Raw genomic sequence first — 21206 nt, 5'->3', positions numbered from 1 at the left:
GGATTCTTTCCATAATTTGGCCATTCTAAGTAATGCTGCAGTAAACATAGGGGTGCATATATCTTTTCAAATTAGTGTTTTTGTGTTCTTTGGGTAAATACCCATTAGTAGAATTACTGCATCACATGGTAGCTCTATTTTTAATTTTTTGAGGATCCCCCATACTGTTTTCTTTAGTGGCTGCACCAGTTTGCGTTCCCACCAACAGAGCACGAGGGTTCCTTTTTCTCTACATCCTCACCAACACCTGTTGTTTCTTGTGTTTTTGGTTCTAGTCATTCTGACAGGTGTGAGGTGATATCTCATTGTGGTTTTGATTGTATTTCCCTGATGATGAGTGATGTTGAGCATCTTTTCATGTGTCTGTTGGCCATCTGGAATTCTTAAGCAACACACTCTTAAACACCAATGAGCCAAAAAAGAAATTACAAGGGAAATTAAAACCTATTTTGAGATGAATGAAAACAAAAACACAACATGCCAAAACTTACAGAATGCAGCAAAAACTGCTCAGAGAAGTGTAAAGGTATAAGTGCCTGCGTTAAAAAAGAAGAAAGATCGTGGGGGCACCTGGGTGGCTCAGTTGCTTTTGGCTCAGATCATGATCCTAGGAATCTGAGATTGAGTCCTGCATCAGGTTTCCTGCTCAGCAGGGAGCCTGCTTCTCCTTCTGCTTACTGCTCCCCATGCTTGTGCTCTCTCTATCTCTGTCAGATAAATAAAATCTTAAAAGAGAGAGAGAGAGAAGAAAGATCTCAAACCAACAACTTCACTTTATACCTTAAGGAATTAGACAAAGTAGAGTAAATTAACCCCCAAAACTCGCAGAAAGAAGGAAATAATAAAGATTATAGAGGAGATAAGTGGAATAGAGAATACAAAACAACAAAGAACGTCAACAAAACCAACAGTTGGTTTTATGATAAACTGACAAACTACCTAGACTAAAGAAAAAAGAGGAAATAACTAAAATCAGAAATGAAAGTGGGGACAAAACTCTGGACCTCAGAGAAGTAAAAGTTTGTAAGACAATGCTATGAACAATTAAATGCCGACAAATTAGATAGCCTGAGAGTAATGAACAAATTCACAGAAATACACTACTAAAACTGACACAAGAAGAAATAGAAAATTTGACCAGTTCAATGTGCTACCCTAAGGATTTGACTCCTCCCAACCCCCGCTAAGTCAGTGGTTTTTCAAACTCTTTTCAGAGGCCTAAGGGTTCCCACATACCTAGAGTGAATGGGGTTGGGGGTGCTCTTAGGCACCCCAACCCCTGGTTGAACCACACAGTTCTATTTTCATCTGTTCTGTTCTTGGTGGGTGAAGGGGTCTGCAGAGCATTTCTTAGAGAGTCAGGCCCTGTGGATTTGACCTAGCAAACCCTGTGAAGAAGAAGGAAATCTGGCCAGGTGGAGGTGTCAGAGCTCTGTAGCCAAGCAAGGGGCAGTACCAGGCTGGGGCTGCTCAGAGGAAGGATGTGTACAGCCATAGCAGCCCGAGGGAGCTGCAGGTTCTGACAAGTCCTGCCTGGCTGGTCCCACTCCCCTCATGGTAGCCCTTGTCTCCTGTTTGATTGGCTGTTCAGTGTCCCCTGCAATTCCTTATGAATTTTAGACTCCCTTTTTCCATTTCTGCAAAAATGTTCATTGGTATTCTGATAGGAATTGCACTGAATGTATAGGCTACATTGGGTAGTACTGTCATCATAACCATGTCAAGCCTTCCATAAACATGGAGATGTCTTTCCATGTACTTAGATTTTCCTTAATTTCTTTAAGCATGGTTTGTAGTTTTTAGTCATAAGTCTTGTGCTTCCTTAGTTAAATTTATTCTTATGTATTTTATTTTTTGTTGATGCTATTGTAAATGTAATTGTCTTTTAAATTTCCTAGTCAATTGTTCATTGCTATTGTATAGAAATGTAACTGATTTTTTTATGTGTTGAGCTTGTGTTCTGCAACTCTGCTGGCTTTATTAGCTCTAATTGTGTGTGTGTTCTTTAGGATTTTTCTCTCTATATGATCATGTCATTGGTGAAGATAGTCTATTTCTTCCCAGTTTGATTGCCTTTTTAATTTCCTTTTCTTGCCTAACTGCTCCAACTCTAGCACTGAGCACACTGTTGATTGGAAGTGATGAAAGTGGGCACCATTTTCTTGTTTCTGATCTAAGGGGGACAGCTTTCAATCTCTCAACTGCAGAGTATAATGTTCAGCACTGGTATTTTGTAAATGCCATTTATCATTTGATGTTGAGGAAGTTTCTTTCCATTCCTAGTTTGGTGAGTGCTTTTATTGTGAAAAAGTGTTGGATTTTGTCAAATGCTTTTCACTGCATCTGTTGAGATGATTGTGTAGTTTTTCCTTCATTCTATTAATGTGTTATATTAAGTTGATTTTCAAGTGTTGAACTATCCTTGCATTCCCAAGATATATCTACTTGCTCATGGTCCATGATCCTTTTAATACGCTCCTGGATTTAGTTTGCTACTCTGGTGTTGAGGACTTTTTTTTTTTTTTTTTTTAAGATTTTATTTTTTTATTTGAGAGAGAATGTCAGCATGAGCAGGGAGAGTTGCAGAGGAAGAGGGAGAAGCAGGTTCCCCACTGAGCAGAAAGCCCAACACAGGGCTCAATCCTGGGACCCAGGGATCATGACATGAGCGAAAGGCTGACACTTAACCGACTGAACCACCCAAGTGCCCCTGGTGTTGAGGATTTTGAAAAATTGTTTTATTTAAACTCAACTTAATTAACATATACTGTATTATTAGTTTCGGGGATATGTGTTGAGGAATTTGCATCTGTCTTCATCAGGGACATGGGTCCCTGCAATGGCTTTGCCTGGCTGTGGTATCAGGGTAATGCTGACCTCATAGAATAAAATAAGGTAGAAGGTGTTCCCTCCTCTTCTGTTTTTGGGGAAGCGTTTGAGAAGGATTGGTGTTAATTCTTCTTTTGATGTTTGGTAGGATTCACCAAGGAAGCCATCTGGGCCTGCATTTTCTTTGTTGGTTTTTTTTAAATTAAATTTATTTATTTTTTTAATAAACATATAATGTATTTTTATCCCCAGGGGTACAGCTCTGTGAATCGTCAGGTTTACACACTTCACAGCACTCACCATAGCACATACCCTCCCCAATGTCCATAACCCCCCCCCCCCCCCCCCCCCCCCCCCAGCAACCCTCAGTTTGTTCTGTGAGATTAAGAGTCACTTATGGTTTGTCTCCCTCCCAATCCCATCTTGTTTCATTTATTCTTTTCCTACCCCCAAACCCCCCACGTTGCATCTCCACTTCCTCATATCAGGGAGATCATATGATAGTTGTCTTTCTCCGATTGACTTAAGAGTAATATGTTGGGGGGTTTTGATTGCACATACAGTCACCTCACCTGTAGTAACCCTTTCCGGGTTTTCTGTTTCTTCCTGAATCAGTTTGGGTACCTTGTTTCCAGCAATTTGTGAGTTTCATTTAGATTATCTAATTAGTTGGTGTACAACTGTTCATAATATTCTCTTCTAATCCTTTAAAAAAATTTTGCGAGGGCAGTAGTTCATGCCTTCCCATTTAAAAATTATTTGTTTGTTTGTTTATTTATTAGTGCTCTCTAGCCCCATATGGGACTTGAACTCATGGAACTGAGATTAAGAGTTGCATACTGTATGGACTGAGCCAGCCAGTTGCCCCTGCCCCATTTTCATTCTGATTTTAGTTATTTTTTTTTTTCTCTTTTCCGGTTCCCTGTTTAATGTCATGTCAGCATTCCTCAGATGCCTTTCTAAACCCATTGTTATAAAGGTAAAATTAAAAAAAATCTTTGTCATAGTAGGGACTAAATCTGTCTTGTCACATGTTGTAACTACCAAACCCGGCATGTAAATATTCTCGGTAAATATTTCCTGAATTAGTTCTTGCTGGTGTAGAGCACGGAAGGGACTAGAAAGGGCCTTGCTCAAGCCCTAACAAAAGACAGGCTGCTACTCTTGAGTCTTCTCTTGCCTGGGCTGATGTCCCCACACTGTATCTTCTGCATGACCTTGGCAGAGCTCAGACACGGGGCTGACCACAACCCTCCCCTGGCTAAATCCCTCAGCAGCTCCCCGGTGTCCTTTCGATGAAGGTCACCCTTCTTGGCTCAGTGTGGGAGGCCCTGAATAGACTGCCCCTCCCACCTCATCTTCCACTACCTACCCCATCTGCCGCCCCAGCTGTCCTACACTTGGCATGTCCCTCAGGTGTCCTGCTCTGTCTGACCTCTGACACCTGCTTCCCCTGCAGGTCTCCATTCAGTAGCCATTCTCCCTGGAGACCTGGGGGGCTGCCCTCTGCATCCCCACAGTCTGCACGTGGACGGTCCTCCAGAATGTGGACTATGATCCCGCATCGGCTGGGGGCTTATGCGGGGAGTGGTATGTTGTTAGCTGCCCTCTGTCTCCAGCTTTCTGCACATTACTTGGCACCTGTTTTCAAAGATAGGTTTTGTTCTTTTTCAGATGTGGTGAGGCCAACAGATCAGGAGACAATGGCCATTGAAAAGACAGATTGCTGGGGCATCTGGGTCGGCATCTGGTGTCCGACTTTTGGTTTTGGCTCAGGTCATGATCTCAGGGTAGAGGAATCAAGTCCTGCCTTGGGCTCCCTGCTCAATGTGGAGTCTGCTTGAGACTCTCTCTCTCCCTTTGCCCCTCCCCCGTTCATGCACACATGCGCTCTCTCTCTCTCTCTCTCAAAATAAATCATTAAAAAGAAAAAAAATTGCTATTCACAGATCTCAAGAGTAGGGGGCACACCCTGCCACACTGGGCTGCAGGGGGAAGCACGAGAGTTGGTCAGGAGGCAGAGGGAGTGAGGAAAAAGGGGGGTAAGAGCCTGTACTCCAGTTTCCGTGCGAGGGAATGGGTGAGGCAGCCCCTGCAGGCTCACTGGCTGGTTTGCATGATTCCAGCGGGCTCTGGGGCGTAGGGGCTGTGTCTTAGTTGTCTGGCACCAGGCTCTGGGGTGATCAGGGCACGGGACAGTGTCCCTGAGTGTGAGAGCCAGAAAGGAGGGGGCTCTGGTGTGGGCTCTGGATCGGCTCGTTTGCAGATGGGAGGTTCGCTTGGGAGGCATTTATGATCTCTAGGAATCTGCTCACCTTAGGACGGGCAGTCCTTCCATGATCAGGGAGGTCCTGGCTTTTGAAACATCATAAAAAAGACATGCTTGGAACACAGAGGATTTTTAGGGCAGTAAAGTACCCTGATGCCATAAAGATGGATGCGTCTCATTATACGTTTGTACAAACGCATGGAACACAGGGCCCCAGAGTGGACCCTGATATAAACTATGGACTTTGGATGATAGCGACGTGCTGTCCGGGGCTCCAGGGCGGGATGGATTGATAAGAAGACTGTCCATGCGTGGGGCAAAGGGTATGTGGGAAATCTCTGCACCTTCCCCTCGGTATCACAGCGAAAATTAAGCTGCTCTTTAAAAAAAAAAATGTCTTTTCTTTTTTTAAAAGACTTTATTTATTTGACAGAGAGAAAGATCACAATTAGGCAGAGAGGCAGGCAGAGAGAAAGGAAGGGAAGCAGGCTCCCTGCCGAGCAGAGAGCCTGATGCGGGGCTCCATCCCAGCACCCCGGGATCCTGACCTGAGCCGAAGGCAGAGGCCTTAACCCACTGAGCCACCCAGGCGCCCCTTAAAAAAAGTCTTAATAAAGAACAGAAATGAAAAAAGAATCAGTATGAAATTATGAATAACAATTATCTGAGGCTAGAGCCGCCCTGCCCACTAAGGTAGCCGCTAGCCGCCCCACCGGGCTGTTCGAACGACTCTTGAAACGCCCTGTGAACCTATAGCCAAGTTCTATTATGCCAAAAAAGGGGGCGCATATCTCATGAGTTGTTCTTATTTGATTATATGTGGAAATGATAATATTTTTATAGATAGGATTAAATAAAATACAGTATTAAAATTTTTTTGAAGACATGCTTTTCTTTAAAAAAATAAAGATTTGGGGCGCCTGGGTGGCTCCTTGGGTTAAAGCCTCTGCCTTCGGCTCAGGTCATGATCTCAGCGTCCTGGGATTGAGCCCTACATCGGGCTCTCTGCTCAGTGGGGAGTCTGCTTCCTCCTCTCTCTGCCTGCCTCTCTGCCTACTTGTGATCTCTGTCAAATATATAAATAAAATCTTTTTTAAAAATTTAAAAAAATTAAAAAATAAAGATTTTATTTATTTATTTATTTATTAGGGAGCACGTGCAGGGTGGGGAGTTGCAGAGGGATAGGGAGACGAGGGCTCCCAGGTGAGCAGGGAGCCCAATGCAGGACTCGATCCCAGGACTCTGGGGTCGTGACCCCAGCTGAAGGCAGCCGCTTAACCGACCGGCTCAGAGCCGAGCTTCGAACCCGCCGCCACTTACTTGGGCAGACAATATAACCTCTTGTGCTTTAGTTGACTGAGTTTTTCCCAGTGAAATGGGGATGAATGTTAATCCTACAGAGTTGTGATCCCCTCCAGCCAGTCTCTTTGGAGGAGCCCAGGCCATCCCCAGCGTCTTCCCGTCACACCAGGACTATAGCCGTGATCCTAATCTCGAAGCATCTTGCTTCACATTTGCCGCGTGTCTTGTGTGCTCTACCCTGGGACCGTCTGTCTCCTTCACTGGTTCCCCTGGCACCCAGCCCGGTGCCTGGCATACAGTCGGCACTCGCTAAGTGTTCGCTGAATGAACAAGGTAACGAATCGCCCCCAGCACATGTTTGGTAAGGATCGGTGACATCACTGTCATCTTCCGTGGCTGGGACACATCGGCCATCACCCCGGGGCCTAGCAAATGGCCGGCATGGGAGAGGCGCCCAGGAAACCTGTGTAGAAGGGGTGACTAGAGCTCAGCAACTTCACAGAGGGTCTCCTGGAGGGCCCCATGGGCACGTCACCTCAGAGCCCACTGCCCTTCCTCCCCACAACAGCCCTGCCTGTGCCCCAGCCTGGCAGGCCTGGTAGGAGGCCCCCTTCCTACCTGGGGCAGTCCAGCTGGCCTGTCCCCCACACGTCCTATGAGAGCAGGGGAAGCACCAGGACTGAGGCCAAGGCTGCATGCAACCAGGGCCAGTGGCCCAAGTCCCTCTGGACGGCCTGGCCCCCACCTAGACAGACAGTCACCGCAGCTACCCCATGGAACACAGAGACCACTGGTCAGCCCGCGGAGGGAAGCCCCCAAAGCCAGCTTTCTAGGAGGTGTCAAGGTCAGCCACATCAGGAGCACAGTGAAAGGGGTCACACAGGGACAGTCTATAAATTAAGTCGCTGAAAGTCAGGCCAGAGGCTTGCAAGGCATCCTAGAAAAACCTTTTTTCCTCCCTTCCTCCAGTTGCCTGGTAACCACTGTGCATCTGGGCCAGAGCAGGAGGCAGCTAGGCACAACGGGAGTCCAGGCCCCCAGAAGGGTTGGTGTGCTCCTCCTGACATGCGCAACAAGGAGGCGTAGGGGGAGGGCCCCTAGCTGCTGCTTTCCCAGCCCACCTGAGCAGGGAGCTGGGGACACCAGAGGTTCAGGAGAGCTGTCCACAGCACTGGGAAGGGGGGGGGGGGGGGATCTAATGTGCAGCAGCAACTTCAGAAGGACCCCCACTTCAGCTGGTGGCACTTCCCCAGGGCCCCTGTGCCTTTCTGATGACTCTCAGAGCCTCCCTGACCCTCTGTCTCTTCCTCTGCAAAGTTGTCCAACACTGAACACCTGGGAGGGTTCTCCAGCAGAGAAATGAGAGTTAGCCAGGCCCCCAGAGGAACTCACTCCAAAGGGAGCACCTGCGCCCGTGTGCCTCAGACAGTCTCCTCCCCGTTAAGACTGCGGGTGGGACAAACCGTGCGGGGGAGGGAGGGGTGGTGGGCTAGTTCGCGGGGGATCTCGGCCAAGTCGGGGTCACACCACGTCTTGGCGGCTGCCGCTGGCGGGACGAGCAGGTGCAGTAGACTGGAGCAGAGAAGCTAGCCGGCCCGCCACGCCGCGTCCCTACGCCCCCAGCCACGCGGAGCCGCGTCCCGCCCCCCTCCCCCACCCAGAGCAGGAGGTCGAGGAACTGCAGTCTCACGGGCCCTGGGGGCGGCCACAGCCACTGCCTTGGGACTGCTAGGCGCGGGGCCCCACTGTGGCTCACCCGCCAGAGCGGGGCGGGGCATGGCTCATAAGCTCCACCCCACGCCTAGGCCCCGCCCCGCGCCAAAGCTCCGCCCCCAAAGCAATTCGCTACCATCCAGGGGAGCCCCCCTGAAGGGTCCCTGCCAAGGGGCTCCCGTGGGCTGGGGGTGGGGGACGGGGAGATGAGAAATGGGTACGACAGTGATAAATTCCTGGGGTGGTCTCCAGTTAAGGATGCGGGGGATTAAAAACTTAAAAGTTTCAAGCGATCAGCTGTGAGGTCTCTGCAGAGGCCCCCTCCCGCGGCAACCGCCCACTCCCACCGGCGGCACCTCTGACCGGGTGAGCCATGCAGAGCCAGGGCAAGGCAAAAGAGGCCTTCTGCATGGGTTTTTGCTTTGCTTCGTGTCGCCGTGGTTACCTAGGAATCCGGGCATTTCTTCCCAAACTAGAGCATGTCTTTGTTCTGGTGGTTGTTAATAACATTTTCCCCAGATAATATTCGAGAAAATTCATATACCGCTGGAAGGGAAGGTCGCAGGGGCGCCTGGCTGGCTCCGTCAGCTAAGCGTCTGACTTTTGATTTCAGCTCTGGTCACCGTCTCAGGGTCTTGGAATCAGCTCCAACTGGCCAGGGCTCTGGGCTCAGCCCGGAATCTGCTTGGGGAGTCTTTCTCCCTCTCTCTCTGCCCCTCTCCCTGCTGAGCGTGTGCCTGCTCTCTCTCACATAAATAAAACTTTAAAACAGATCAAATAAAATCTTTAAAAAGAGAAAGCATAAGGTTCATGGGCTTACTGTACTCGTAGTACCAAACCCCTGTTCTTCCCTCCCAGCTCATGGCAATGACGGATTTTATTTTCTGCTTCTATGGATTTTCCTGCTCTCAAAACCAGGGCATTTCTGCAGAACTGTAAGGCTCCCCATTGTGGGGAAGGAGAAAAAAGTGGGGTGAAGTCAGGGCCCCATGGGAACAGGTGGCTTGGGAGCAGGGAACAAGGCAGAGGCTCTAGGCAGCCTGAGGCCGGTCTGTGGGAAGCCGAGGTACGCCCTGGGGTCCAGCAGGAGAGGGAATGCGAGGAGAAGAAAGGGTCCCTTGGGGGAGAAAGCAGGGGCTGGCTGAGATGGGGGAGGAAGTCACGGGGGCTCCCGAGGCAGCCAGCCTGCAAGGGGCCTGGGCAGGCTGTGTCTGTCCATCTGTGTGGTCCAGCCTCCAGCCCCCAAGGGAGCCAACCCTTGTCTGTCTCACATCCTCATAGTTGAGAAAGGCAGTGTTTCCTGCCAGCTCTTTGAAGTAGGTCCTCGTGTCCCCAGGTATCTACAGCCAACTCCCTCCAGGCGCACCCTGACATGGGAGAGAGGAGCTAGGAAGAGAAACTGGGAGAAACCCAAGGTGGAGGCGGAGGCTGAGTGAGAGAGGAGGAGGGGGGCCGGGGGGGGGGGGGAGGGCCTTTGGCAGCAGGGTGGGGCTCCCGTCTATAAAGGCTGATACCCAATAGCCTGCCAGGCAGGAGAGCGTGGAGACACTCCTGCAGGCACAGCTCCTGGGTCCCTGCAGGTGTTGGTGAGTCCCGACCCCTCTCCGCACCCTGGGCCCCCCCCCCCCATCTTGGCTGAGACCAGCGCAGGGGCCCTACCAGCACTCCTGGTCCCTCCCCTGTGCAGAGGGCTCTGGGGGTCGGACTTGAGATGGGGGTGCTCCCAGGGCCCGCTGCTGTCCATCTTGGGTCCTCATTACCCCTACCCCTCCCCTTACTCCTCAACACAGCCGAGGAGGAAGCCCAGTCTGCACCATGAACCCGCGGCTCCTGCTCTGCCTCGTGGCCAGCTTGGTGGGTGCCTGGTCTACCATCCACGCTCAAGGTAATGTCTTGGGCCATGCCCACCCTGCCTCCTGGGAAGCCCTCCTCTCCCTACCCCTCCTTCCTGCCCTCCCCCCTTTGCCCCTCCCCTCCTCCAGAAGCCTCCCTGTTCCATCTCTGCCCTGAATTCTGCCGGACAACTCCTGGCCCCCAGGGATGTAGGAACTCCTGGCATTTGTGAACCTCCCCAGGGCATGCAGGCCCCCCAGCCCCTCCTTCCAGAGCCCCTGTGATGCATCCAAAGGGGGTCGTGACCCAAGGCCTCCCTGCCGGGACTCTAGCTAGCCCAGGGACTGTGAGGAGCAGGGGTGGCATAGCCAGGGGCACACTGCAGCGATGGGACCCTACAGGAGTGAGTGTCCCCCTTCCCCCACAGGCGACCTGTGCAGTCTGGCTGAGAGTTACTACTCAGTCTTCATGAGCCTCAGTTTCCTCATCTGCAAAGTGGGGCTCTGAATTCCCGCTGCAGAGACAGGACACCAGAATCCAATGGGCTGATGTTTGCAAAATTCTTCAGTGCCCGGTGGCAACACAGCCAGCCATTACTGCTCTTAATGGGGAGTCCCTTCCCATTGCTTCCCCTATTAGGCATCTGAGGGTTTGGTACATACAGAGTCCACCAAGAGCCCGGCCACTGTGTCCTGCGTCCCTAGGACATAGGACAGGGCCCCAAGGGAGGCAGCTGAGCCCCAGTAACTGGCTAAGCAGGGACCCCGGCTTGGTCAAAGCCCCAGAGCCACCCCCACCGTCCCTGCCCGCCCTGCCCCGCCTGCCCCTCACTGGGCCTGAGAGGCCCTAGCCCTGCTTCCAGGAGACCTTACCTTTGCCCAGGTTGGGGCTGGGCTTCGTTCTCCTTGTCCTGCTATCAGAGGCCCATCCTGGGGCCCTTTGATTTTGGGGACAGAATGGCCCCCGGCTTGCCTGGTACTCCAAGCCAGGGTCCTTCCAGCACCCCTGCCCGTTGCCCTCTGGGGCCACGGTTTGGAGATGCGGGAGACCACTCAAGTCCTCCTCCCCCATCCCAACTACTGCACGTGGCCAGAACCCAGGTGTGGCACCTGGAGGCGGGGGTCAGCGGAGGGATGGATCCCACAGGGCTTTGAAGGCCTCTCCTTGTCCGTCTCATCAGGTCCCCCTGCTCATCCTCCCCGGCCCTGCAGGCACCAGCACCTCCTCTCCCAAGCCCGCCCTGCTCTGGGTCCCTGCTCCTCCACCTCCCAGCACAACTGACCTCTGGGCTCCCCCTGTCCCCAGGCTGGGAGATCCCCATGTCCAATTCCGCTCTGTACACATCCGGCACCTAGTAGGAACTCGAGATGCCTTTTTTTCAACCTACCAGTAAACGAACAGAGACGTCCTGGTTTCTGGCCCGCTGAATGAGTGGTCACTCTGATGGGGACAGAGGCAGAGGCATTTGAGAGAGCTCTAGGCGGGAGGGCCAGCCTGGAGCAGGAGCTGGGACATCAGGAGCAGCTGGCCAGACCCTTCGTTTTAGAAGGGACTGGGCTGGGCATGGGGGTCCCTGGCCCCCCCTTGGAGCATACCATTTGCACCCCTTGCCCTCTACCCCAGAGCAGGAGTAGAGACAGCTTTGATCCCTTACCCATTGTGTGGTCCTGGGCCCATCCCAGCCCTGGACTGTGGACCCCCTCCAACTCCTACCAACTCCCCATATCAGGGGTCAAAGGTGAGCCGAGCCAGCCTCCTTATCACCGGGGCTGGGAGGGCTGTGGTCTGTTTCGGGGTGCGTGCGTCTGGGGCAGTGCTTGCCCAGTGTGCGTGCGCACAGCGACCTGAGCCTCCGGCCGTGTTTGCAGGTGTCTCGGAGGACTGCTGCCTGCACTACAACCGCTGTGTGCGGTCCCAACGGCTCCAGCTTGCCCAGGGCTACCGGCGCCAGGAAGTGAGCGGGAGCTGCAACCTGCCTGCCGTGATGTGCGTGGGCTCACAGGAGGCTGGGGCGGCGGGGGGGCGGTGCTCATTCACAACTTTGCTCCCTGCTCCCACCCTAACCTGGGGACCCGCTTTCCCACCCCCACAGATTCTTATTACCGAAAAACAAGGTGCTGTGTGCGAACCCGAGGGACACCTGGGTGCAGAAGATGACAGACTTCCTGGATGCTGGGAACAAGACCTTCCCAAAACACCTCCAGAGACACTTTCACGGTGCGTGAAACCCAAGCCTAGCATCTGGGGCCTCCCCCTCCCTGCTGTGGGCCCCTGGCTTCTGAACCCCCAAAGGAGGGGATCAAAGTCCAGCATGCTGACAGCTGTCACCACCCCAAAGAGGGCAGATTGCTGGTGAGTGGAGACTGAGTGAATGAACAACTCTTTCAGCCCAGACTTTTCCATTGCTAGAGATGGCAAACTCAAGCAAATGGGAAGCTCATCAGCTCAAGTGACTAGCCAACAGTTTCAGGCTCGGCTGGATCCAGGTGCTCAGAGAGCACTGACGGAACTCTTATCTATTCCTTTCTCTCTGGTACAGGCCCCCCCTTTAGATGTAGGAAGACAGGCCCTGGAAACTCCAAACTCCCACCAGCCAAGTTTAGGAGGCCCGGCAGAATCAATAAGAGGGAAACTTCCTTCCGGACAAAAGCTAATGCAGGTAAGGATTCTGATGATGTGGTTGTCTCTCCACCCATCACCACTGCCACAGGATGAGGGCTCCTGAGCAGCAGATTGGGTGAGGGGACTCCCTTCCTGGACCAAGGAGGCTGGCCCTGTGTCAGCCCTGCAGGCTGACACTCAGGTGGCCATTTACTGCCCTAACCCAGCCTAGGGGGCTTCAGCAAGTACTGCAAGGAAAGGACCAAGGGTGGCAGGGCCCCCAGCTCCACTCCAGTCCCGGTCACCTGCCGGCCTCTCCAATCCCCCCTGCAGGACCATGAGCCCGAGCATCTCCAGGATTAGCCCAGCACGAGATGGGCTGGACCTTTCTTCACCACAATGGCCCCCTGCGGCTCCGGGTGCCCCAGCCTCCCTGTCATTTGGGCCGAATCTCTGTGCCTGTGCCTGTGCCTGAGCCTGCGGCTGGCTACCTCCTATCGCCCCTGCCACATCCTGCTCCTCAGGCAGCTGGAAGGAGGGGGCTGACCTTATTTCGAGCCCCCTTGCCTGCTCCAGGAGCCAGAGTCAGCGCTAAGCAGTGGGTTTGTAGAGGATGGTTGGAATACCTCGCCTACCAGAGCCTCTTGCCACCCGTCCTGGGCCACGCCTGCCTGGGTCCCTCTGAGTCCTTGCAAAGCACCCATCCCTGGATGCTTCTCCCAGACCGTGCTTTTCTACAGTTTTTAAATAAACCTTTGACAGAATGCCGTTCCTGTCGGTCACGTTTCATTATAGGCTGTGCATCGCGGCCCCCGCCTGTGTGGAATCCCACGTGACTGTCCCACCCCCAGATCTGTGCTGGCAGTCCTCACGGCGGACGGCTCCTGGGGGACATGCTGGCTGCAGGCTCGGGTGCGAGTCCAGCTGGTGACCTTGGGCAAACTACTCGTTCTCTTGGCACCTCTTTCCTCGCCTCTAAAACGGGGCTCACTGTGCTTGTTCTGCTCAGATCCCTGGGCTCAGATCCCCAGCTAATGCGGAGGAGTCCTCTGCAAGCTCTGACAGGGGTCCAGAGAAGCTCCTCGTAGGCCAAGGGGACCAAAACCGGGCCAAGAATACAGCCCAGGCATCAGTGACCATCCTGCAGGGAGAGGCAGGGCCATACTCTGGTCACTCGGCCAGACTCAAGCCATCCAACTGCCCTGTTCTCTGGCAGTGTGTTTCCAGCATGACAGAGAACATTCCAGATGAAAACCAAATGCTCCCTCTCTAGAGGACAAGAGGCAGTTTGTGGGCCAGTGGGTTGCACCCAGGCCCCACTAGGCTATGGAGGCAACTCGGGCAGATTTTACAAACTCGGTGAGCCTTGGTCCCCCCTTGTCTCGTAGAATGGGTGAGATCACTGCTTTTCTCAGACAAGTCAACAGGGACTAAATGCATTACTCCCCGGGGGGGGGTGGTGGGCTGCCTGCCTGGCGGTCAGGACCCTGGGGTCGTGAGCTCCAGCCCCACATTGGGTATAGCAATAGCTAAAAAAATAAATAAGTAAACTTTAAAAAAAGAATGTACTGTCTGCGACAGGCATGGCATACACTCACGTTGACCACGCGTCCACGGTCTCCTGGTACGGAGCTGGGCCATCATGGTGCGTAGATGTGGCCCGCCCGGGAACCAGGCATGATGGCCCGGTTGGTGACGGCAGAGAGGCGGGCCCAGATGCCCCATTTTGAACCCTGGTTCTGCTACCTGCCACTTAGGGTCACCTTCTGTTCTGTAGCCTGTTTTCCAATCTGTAAACTGGGGATGAGCCCAACAGTGTCTATTCCAGGCAGTTCCAAGGACAACGACATGGGTCAATGCTGGAGATTACTTAGAACGGGGCCCGGCACGTCGCACATGGTCAGGAAGCGTGAGCCGTTGTCATCTGGACCGGTGAACCCCACCAGGGCTTCCAGTGGTGGCCACCGGCAGCCTGGCTTTGTGTCAGTCATGAGTCTGAAGTTCACCCTGGGACTCTGTCTCCCAACCCCGGGGCGGAAGGTAGCTTTCACCTATGTCTCACCTGCACGCTTTCTCCTCCAAGCCCTGGGCTGAAGTCTATCCTACCCTCCGGGACCTCCTGCTCCCTGACCTGTGAGCCTGACCTGGCCTTGCTGAGCACAGCATCTCCTGACTTCCAGAACATGGCAGAGAGGCAGACTTAACCCAAAATAACTTTATTGTCATCTCTGCTTCTGCTATAATAGCGGCCTGGAACCCTAGCCTACCCCACCGGGGGCTTGAGCCTGGCTGTGAGTCACCAACTCTGGCTGGGGCCCACAGGCTCTTTGGCTCGGAGAGTCAAGCCCCAGGCCCACACCAGCCGTCCGTTCCCATGTCCCACCGCCTCCCAGGGGTGACCCACGGTGCAGTGCAGCAGCATAAGCCTGAGATCGACCAGCTATAGAGAATCACAGGCCCCTCCTTGACCCTGGTTGTTGGAGGAGGACGGTGCATGCCATGGCTTCCAGCTGGCTTCCGGGGAGGACAGACTGTTGGGGGTCCCCCTGGGCAGAGGCTGGGTTCGCCTGAGGTCAGAGAATTGCATTTTACTCTTCCTGAGTTTTGGGGTTCCACCTGGTCAGTGATCCTATTGCTGGTGGGATCAGTAGCCCCCAAGGCCAAGGCTTCACTGGGGTCACCAGGGTCTCTCTGCGGTGTGTGGTGAGCTGAGTGACATCAGTTTCCCCCAAATCCTGCCAGAAGAGGCAAGGACGGGGCAGTGCCCACGCAGGGAGTCCAGAGATGGGGGCTGCGGGAGGGGCCTGGGGTCAGGCAGGAGAGGCGGGCTCCTCTGGACTACAGCAGCAGCAGGTGCACCTTCAGCCGCAAGGCCCCGCCCCCTGGCGTCAGCAGCCCCTCCGGCCAGGGGCTCCAGGGCCCTGCCACGCTTACTACCTCCAGCTGGTAGGTACCAGGCCCAGGCCTCCGACGCCCCAGCTGCAGGGAGCTGAGGCCCGGGAGGTGATGCATGCGGAAGAACCCTGGTCCGTTGCCACGGGCAATGACATAGCGGACCCGTCCCCCCAGGCTCTCCAGAGCTGGCCGCAGCTCCAGGATGTGCTCAGCCCGGCCCAGGCGGGAGAGGTTCAGGCCCAAGGTCAGCGGGGCTTCCGAGTCGAGGCTGGCCAGGCTCACCTGTGGACAAAGACCAGGCAGGTGCTTGTCAGAGGCGGGGAGAATCAGAATGCAGTGGGTAGGGGCCGCAGAGAGGAGCTGCCTGAGAGCTTTCCGGTTCCCCGGGGTAGGGGTGGTTGCTACGCTTCCTGCATCTGGGCTCTTTGAGAGCCCCCTGTGTGCAGATGACAAACCCCTCTTTATGTGAGCTGCTCTGAGTGCGCTCCTGGTCCTGGCAGTCGGACAGGGCCCTGAATAAGCCAGCGGCCTCACTGGCAGGCTAACCCGGGCTGGGTGACGCAGCCAGGCCTAAAGGAGGTGATCTGTGTTTTCTTCCTCTTGGCTCTGGGCACTGCTGTGTTTGTTCCTCCTCATTTACATGTTGAGGGGTGCTTTGTGGTTGTGTTAATGCTAGTCCTGTTTCCCCGCCCTTCTGGTCTGCAGACTTGAGCACCCGCCCCCAACCCGTCTTGCTCAGACATGTGCTCTTGCTGACACCTGCTGGCTGTCTTTGGTATTGCCGGCAAAGCCCAGGGAGGGGGCCTGGGGGCAGGGCAAGAGGTGGGGGGCAGCCCCCCCAACCCAGATCCGTGGGTGCCCATCCCAGGAGCCCCAACAACCTGCACTCACTCTTACAGACGCAGGGCCCTACCCTTGTGAAGCTTATGGAAAACAATGGCAACAATAGGAAAGGGATAGAAGCGAGGGGGAAATAGGGCAAAGTAATGCATATTTGGTTAAATCTAATACTGAAAGCCCCTCAGACCCAACATTCCTATCTCACTTCTGCCTTCCTTCTCCCCACCTGGTGACCGCCGTAGGTGCTGCGCCGTGGCCTGTCATGAGGGGGGAGGCCATGGACCTTGCACTCATAGCAGGCTTCAGATGAGAGCAGCTCCTCCTCGTCTGGGGTCTCCTGGGGTCCAGGGCTGAAGCCCAGGCCAGAGACACAGTGCCTGGGCCAGGACAAGGGGGTGATGGGTCTTCAGGGGAAGGCTGTGGGGTTCTGCCCCCGCCACCCCCTCCAGCTCCCACTCTCCATTCGGAGCCATGTTGCTCGTGGGGACGGGTGCTGGTGTGTCAATGTGCAGGAGTGCCTCGTGTGTGTGCCTACACATGCGCATGTGTGCGTACATCCCTTGGCTCCCCGCGGGCAGAGATGTGGACCTGCAGGCACCCCATAACGCTGGTGTGTATTATGTGTGCACATGTGCACGCTAAGATCTACGAATGCATAAGGGTGACCACGGTGCTGGCATAGGTGTGAGTCGTGCATATGCTCAAGGGCACTACAGGGAAGTGTGCACCTACAGGTGTTTATGTGCAAATACGCAGGTGCACCACGCAGGCAACTACACCAGAGTGGGGTGTGAGCTCGCGTCTGCACAGGCAACTGCACCAGACTGGGGTGTGAGCTCGCGTGTGCACGCATACATGTGCGCACAGATGCTCTTGTGGGGTTGGGGAACCTCGGCCCACCCCCCTCCAGCCCCTCACCCTTGCCCAGCCCGGAAGTAGCCTTGGGGACAGCCGCACAAGAAGCCTCCAGGGGTGTTGGTGCAGCTGTAGCTACAGGGCCCGCCTGTACACTCATCTATGTCCTGGCAGCCCCCCAGGGCCTGGTCAAAGTCAAAGCCAGAGGGGCAGACGCAGCGGAAGCCGCCCAGTGTGTTGTGGCAGGAGGCACTGCCGCAGGCCGCAGGGGACAGCATGCACTCATTTTCGTCTGTGAGTGGGGAAAGCAAGAGAGAGAACATGGGGGGCGGGGGGCTCTTTGCACCCCCAGAGCCCCTGCCCACGGCACTGCCAGTCCCCGCGCAGTTAATTCAGGCCCCTCCTCCCTCAAAGCCCTGGGTCAGCGTCACCCTTCATCAGGCTCTGCGTAGGCCCTGGGCTAGGTCTGCCTCACCCCTACACTCCTCAGCTGCCCCAGCCCTGTAGTCCTTCAAAGCAGTTCTCAAAATTTCCCAGAAATCCCAAATCGTGGAACAATCTAGAATGAGGTTTCGTACATGGCACTCCTGACACTGGGGACCGGATCATTCCCTATGGTGGGGGCTGTCCTGTGCACCACTCGACACTGAGCAGCACCCACGGCCTTCACGCACGAGATGCCAGGGGGGCCCACCTCTCAGTCGTGATGAGTGGAAGGTCTCTAAGACATTTCCAAATGTCCCCAAGGGCGCAGAACCAGTCCCAGTTGGGAACCACTGGCCTAATTACTCCTGGTCCCCTCCACTAGAGAGCCAGAGCCAGAGAGCAGGGATGGAGTCTGCTACTTGGCCCACTTCTGTATCCCAGGACCTGAGGCAAGGTGGGTCCCGGGCACACCACAGCGGGAGGAGTGAGAGAATGCGTGCTCAGAGGGGGAGGCGGGCCGACCGGGAGGGACTGGCAGCGGAGGGGAAGGTCTGCGCAGTCCCCAGGGGCCAACCACTACGGGGCAGGACAAAGACAGAGAATGTAGCCCAGAACCCACCATCGGGGGCAGGAGGAGAACCAGAGAGAAGGCAGTGTCAGAGAGGTGGCAGGAGGGCAGGGACAGCTGCATCAGAGAGGCTGAGGGAGGAGAGTGTCCAGGAGGTGCAGACAATGGTGCCCAGAGCCGGGGAGCTGGAGGGGCCTACAGAGAGCAGAGCGGAGAGGGTAGAGAGTGAAAGCCAGACTGTAGGGGAGGAGCGGAGAGAGGTGATAAGGATGAGGCTGTCATGAGGAGGGCTTTGAGCACAAAGAAAAGCATGGGATGGAGAAGGTCGGGGTGCCGAAGGCTAGTCCCCAGACAGAGGGCCTCTGCAGCAGCTATGGAGAAGATGCAGCACGCGCGCTCCTATTCCCTATTGCCACACCGTGGCAGGCATCACTAATCAATCCCAACACTCTTTCCCAGGGATCACAGGTACTGACTCAGAATCCTTCTCCACTGAGTCCCACCCAGGCCACTACTCCCTAAGAAGTGGACTTGAGCTTTGCCAAGCTTGCTCTGTGGCCCCCGGACTCCCCAGCCTCCCCAGCCATGGAGGTGGGGGCAGTGCCCAACCTCCCAGGCTGGACCATCTGTCCTTTAGGATTGTCCCAGCATCCTGGATGGGGGGTGGCTTATTGTGCTTGTCCCAGCATCCTTGGTTGGGGGGTGGCTCCTGGTTGTCTGCTCTCTCCCAGCCCTGGACACTCACCCACACACTGGCTCCACTGCGAGTGCGGGGTGAAGCCCCGAGGGCAGGCGCAGCGGTAGCCCCCCAGCTCGTTCTGACAGCCGTGCTGGCAGCGGTGGGGCCCGTCACACTCGTTCACATCTGCGAGACATGGACAGGGCCAGATGGTTTACCTGGAGGCCCTCTGGACCGCAGCCTGGGCCCGCACCCCACCCAAAGCCCAGCTCTACCTTCACAGCCACGGCCCGAGCTGTCCAGGGCAAAGCCTTGGTGGCACTCACAGCGAAAGCTGCCGGGTGTGTTGTGACAGTGCCCATGGGTGCCACACGGGCCAGGCTGAGCCAAGCACTCGTCATTGTCTGCAGGGGACAGAGAACGGGGTGGTGGTGGGGGGACAGCCTAGCGGTTAGGGGATTCGGGTCAGAGACCACCATGCTGGACCCACTGCCTGATCGACAGTGTGGCTTCAGGGTGAGTCACTGACCCTCTCTGTGCCTCCGTTTCTCATTCTGTGAAGAGATCTGGATTTGTCCCCATCTCCCAGAAGTGCCCCGAATATTCGAGATCACGCACGTATAGGACTTCACTCCACCCCCCTCATCAGCATTGCCTCCAAAGCTATGCGACCCGGGGTGGCTGACTTGCCCTCCATGGGCCACGGGTGGGACCCCAAGGATGGGGTGAGAAGAGACACCGGAGAGCTTGCTCTCTTCTGCCTTGTGAGCACGGGAGAGAAGACAGCTGTCTGCAAGCTGAGAGGAGAGCCCTTACCAGAAACCGACCTTCCCGGCACCCTGACCTTGGACTTCCAGCTTCCAGAGCTGTGAGCAGCCCCGGTCTACTGTTTAAGCTCCGCCCCTCATTGCGGTCTAGGGTGTTTTTGTGACAGCAGCGCAGCAGAGATAAGGCTGGTGATGGTGGTAATGGCCCACGCTGGGGTTTGGGGAATAACACATTTCTGGTGGGGAACCCTGGTTTTGGCTTCCTAGAGTTTGAAGATCCTTGATCCTAGACACTTCCTGCTGGGGATGTGGAATCTCTCTTGGGTGCAAGGGACACAGGGGACATGGCACTTCTAAGCCGGGGGGCCCCTGTATCTGCTCGTGGACACACCCCTATCTGAGCTACCCCTTGAGGGGCCACAGAGATCAGCCCAGGATTCCTGCCAGGACCCACCAGAGAGAAGCATCCAGCACTAGGGCAGTTTCTCTCCCTTGCATCCAGCAAAGCAAACCAAGGGCCGGGGACCTTACCTGGTCATGTAAGTTTGATCCTCTAGTTCAGGCATCAGCAAACAGAGGCTGGCCCCCCACAACGTTTTTATAAATGAATTTCACCCGCACATGGCCACACCCATTCATTTGTGATGCACTGTCTGTGGCTGCTTTTGATCTACAAGGGCAAGGCTGAGTGTTTTCTACTAAGGCCATATAGAACACAGAGCTGAAAACATCTCCTATTGGGCCTTTGATAGAAAAAGTGTGGCATGGGGCGCCTGGTTGGCTCAGTGGGTTAAAGCCTCTGCCTTTGGCTCAGGTCATGATCCCAGGGTCCTGGAATCAAGCCCCGCATCGGGCTCTCTGCTAGGCGGGGAGCCTGCTTCCCCCACCTACCCGCCTGCCTTTCTGCTTACTTGTGATCTCTGTCTGTCAAATAAATAAATAAAATCTTAAAAAAAAGAAAATAAAAAGTGTGGCAATCCCTGACCTAGCTAGCCTAAGACCTCCCACGAGGAGTGCAGGCTACACAGGTGTGGGAGAGGAATGGTCTGGAGCCCTCAATCCGTGGGAGAGGAGTCCCACATGAGCTTGCCCGGTGTATGGGCGTGTGTGTTGGCCCAGGGGTCCCCGCGTGCGGACCTGCCTAGAGCTCCCCACATACAAACGCCACGTTGGACGTGCTCTTCAGAGACGGGGAAAATAACTGTGCAGAGAACGAGAAACGAATGTTTCCAGTCTCAGAAGGCTCGGCCCCAGGTGGGCGCACGACTCACTCTGGTACCTCCTTCAGCCCCTTGTACAAATGTCCCTTTTGAAGGGCTGGGACAGTCGGTGACAACAGTGGGCTGGTCTCTTGGGTTCACTGCTGTGCCCCCAGGGTTTAGGCCAGGGCTAGGCAAATCCCTTCTGCAAAGGGACAGCTGGGAAAAATCTGTGTGACTTTGTTGCAACCTCTTGGCTTGGGCTCTGCTGTTGGACCTCCAAAGCAGCCATATGTAAATGGAAGGGTGTGGCTGTGTGCCCATAAAACTTTGTTAACAAAATCAAGTAGGGGGCTGGGCCTGACGGAGGGGATTGGAGTGGGCATCCCTCTGGGCTAGACCACTGCCTGGTACACGGGAGATCTCAGTA

General features: G+C 54.9%; 2 protein-coding genes across 5 annotated transcripts in view; one reads left to right on the top strand and one right to left on the bottom strand.

Moving 5' to 3' along the window:
* Positions 1-9916: 9916 nt before the first annotated feature.
* Positions 9917-13022, top strand: CCL25 (C-C motif chemokine ligand 25). The gene is made up of 5 exons (XM_059387697.1): positions 9917-9998; positions 11815-11932; positions 12039-12163; positions 12486-12605; positions 12881-13022. Exons 1-5 carry the CDS (start codon positions 9929-9931, stop codon positions 12886-12888), a joined length of 441 nt encoding a protein of 146 aa, XP_059243680.1. The 5' UTR covers positions 9917-9928; the 3' UTR covers positions 12889-13022.
* Positions 13023-14779: 1757 nt separating this feature from the next.
* Positions 14780-21206, bottom strand: part of FBN3 (fibrillin 3) — a 53785-nt gene continuing 47358 nt past the window's right edge. For 3 of the 4 annotated variants that reach the window (XM_059388852.1, XM_059388851.1, XM_059388849.1), the window contains 5 exons: positions 19086-19214; positions 18877-18996; positions 17201-17429; positions 16509-16659; positions 14780-15724 (listed from right to left, as the gene is read on the bottom strand). In XM_059388852.1, the coding sequence (XP_059244835.1) occupies positions 15386-15724; positions 16509-16659; positions 17201-17429; positions 18877-18996; positions 19086-19214 (968 nt within the window). In that variant the 3' untranslated portion in view covers positions 14780-15385. The remainder of the gene's footprint in view (positions 15725-16508; positions 16660-17200; positions 17430-18876; positions 18997-19085; positions 19215-21206) is intronic. The other variant, XM_059388850.1, reaches the window with a different exon arrangement.

The sequence above is a fragment of the Mustela nigripes genome, chromosome 2, assembly GCF_022355385.1.
Source record: "Mustela nigripes isolate SB6536 chromosome 2, MUSNIG.SB6536, whole genome shotgun sequence".
Lineage (NCBI taxonomy): Eukaryota > Metazoa > Chordata > Mammalia > Carnivora > Mustelidae > Mustela > Mustela nigripes.
This window is presented reverse-complemented; position numbering and strand designations above follow the sequence as displayed.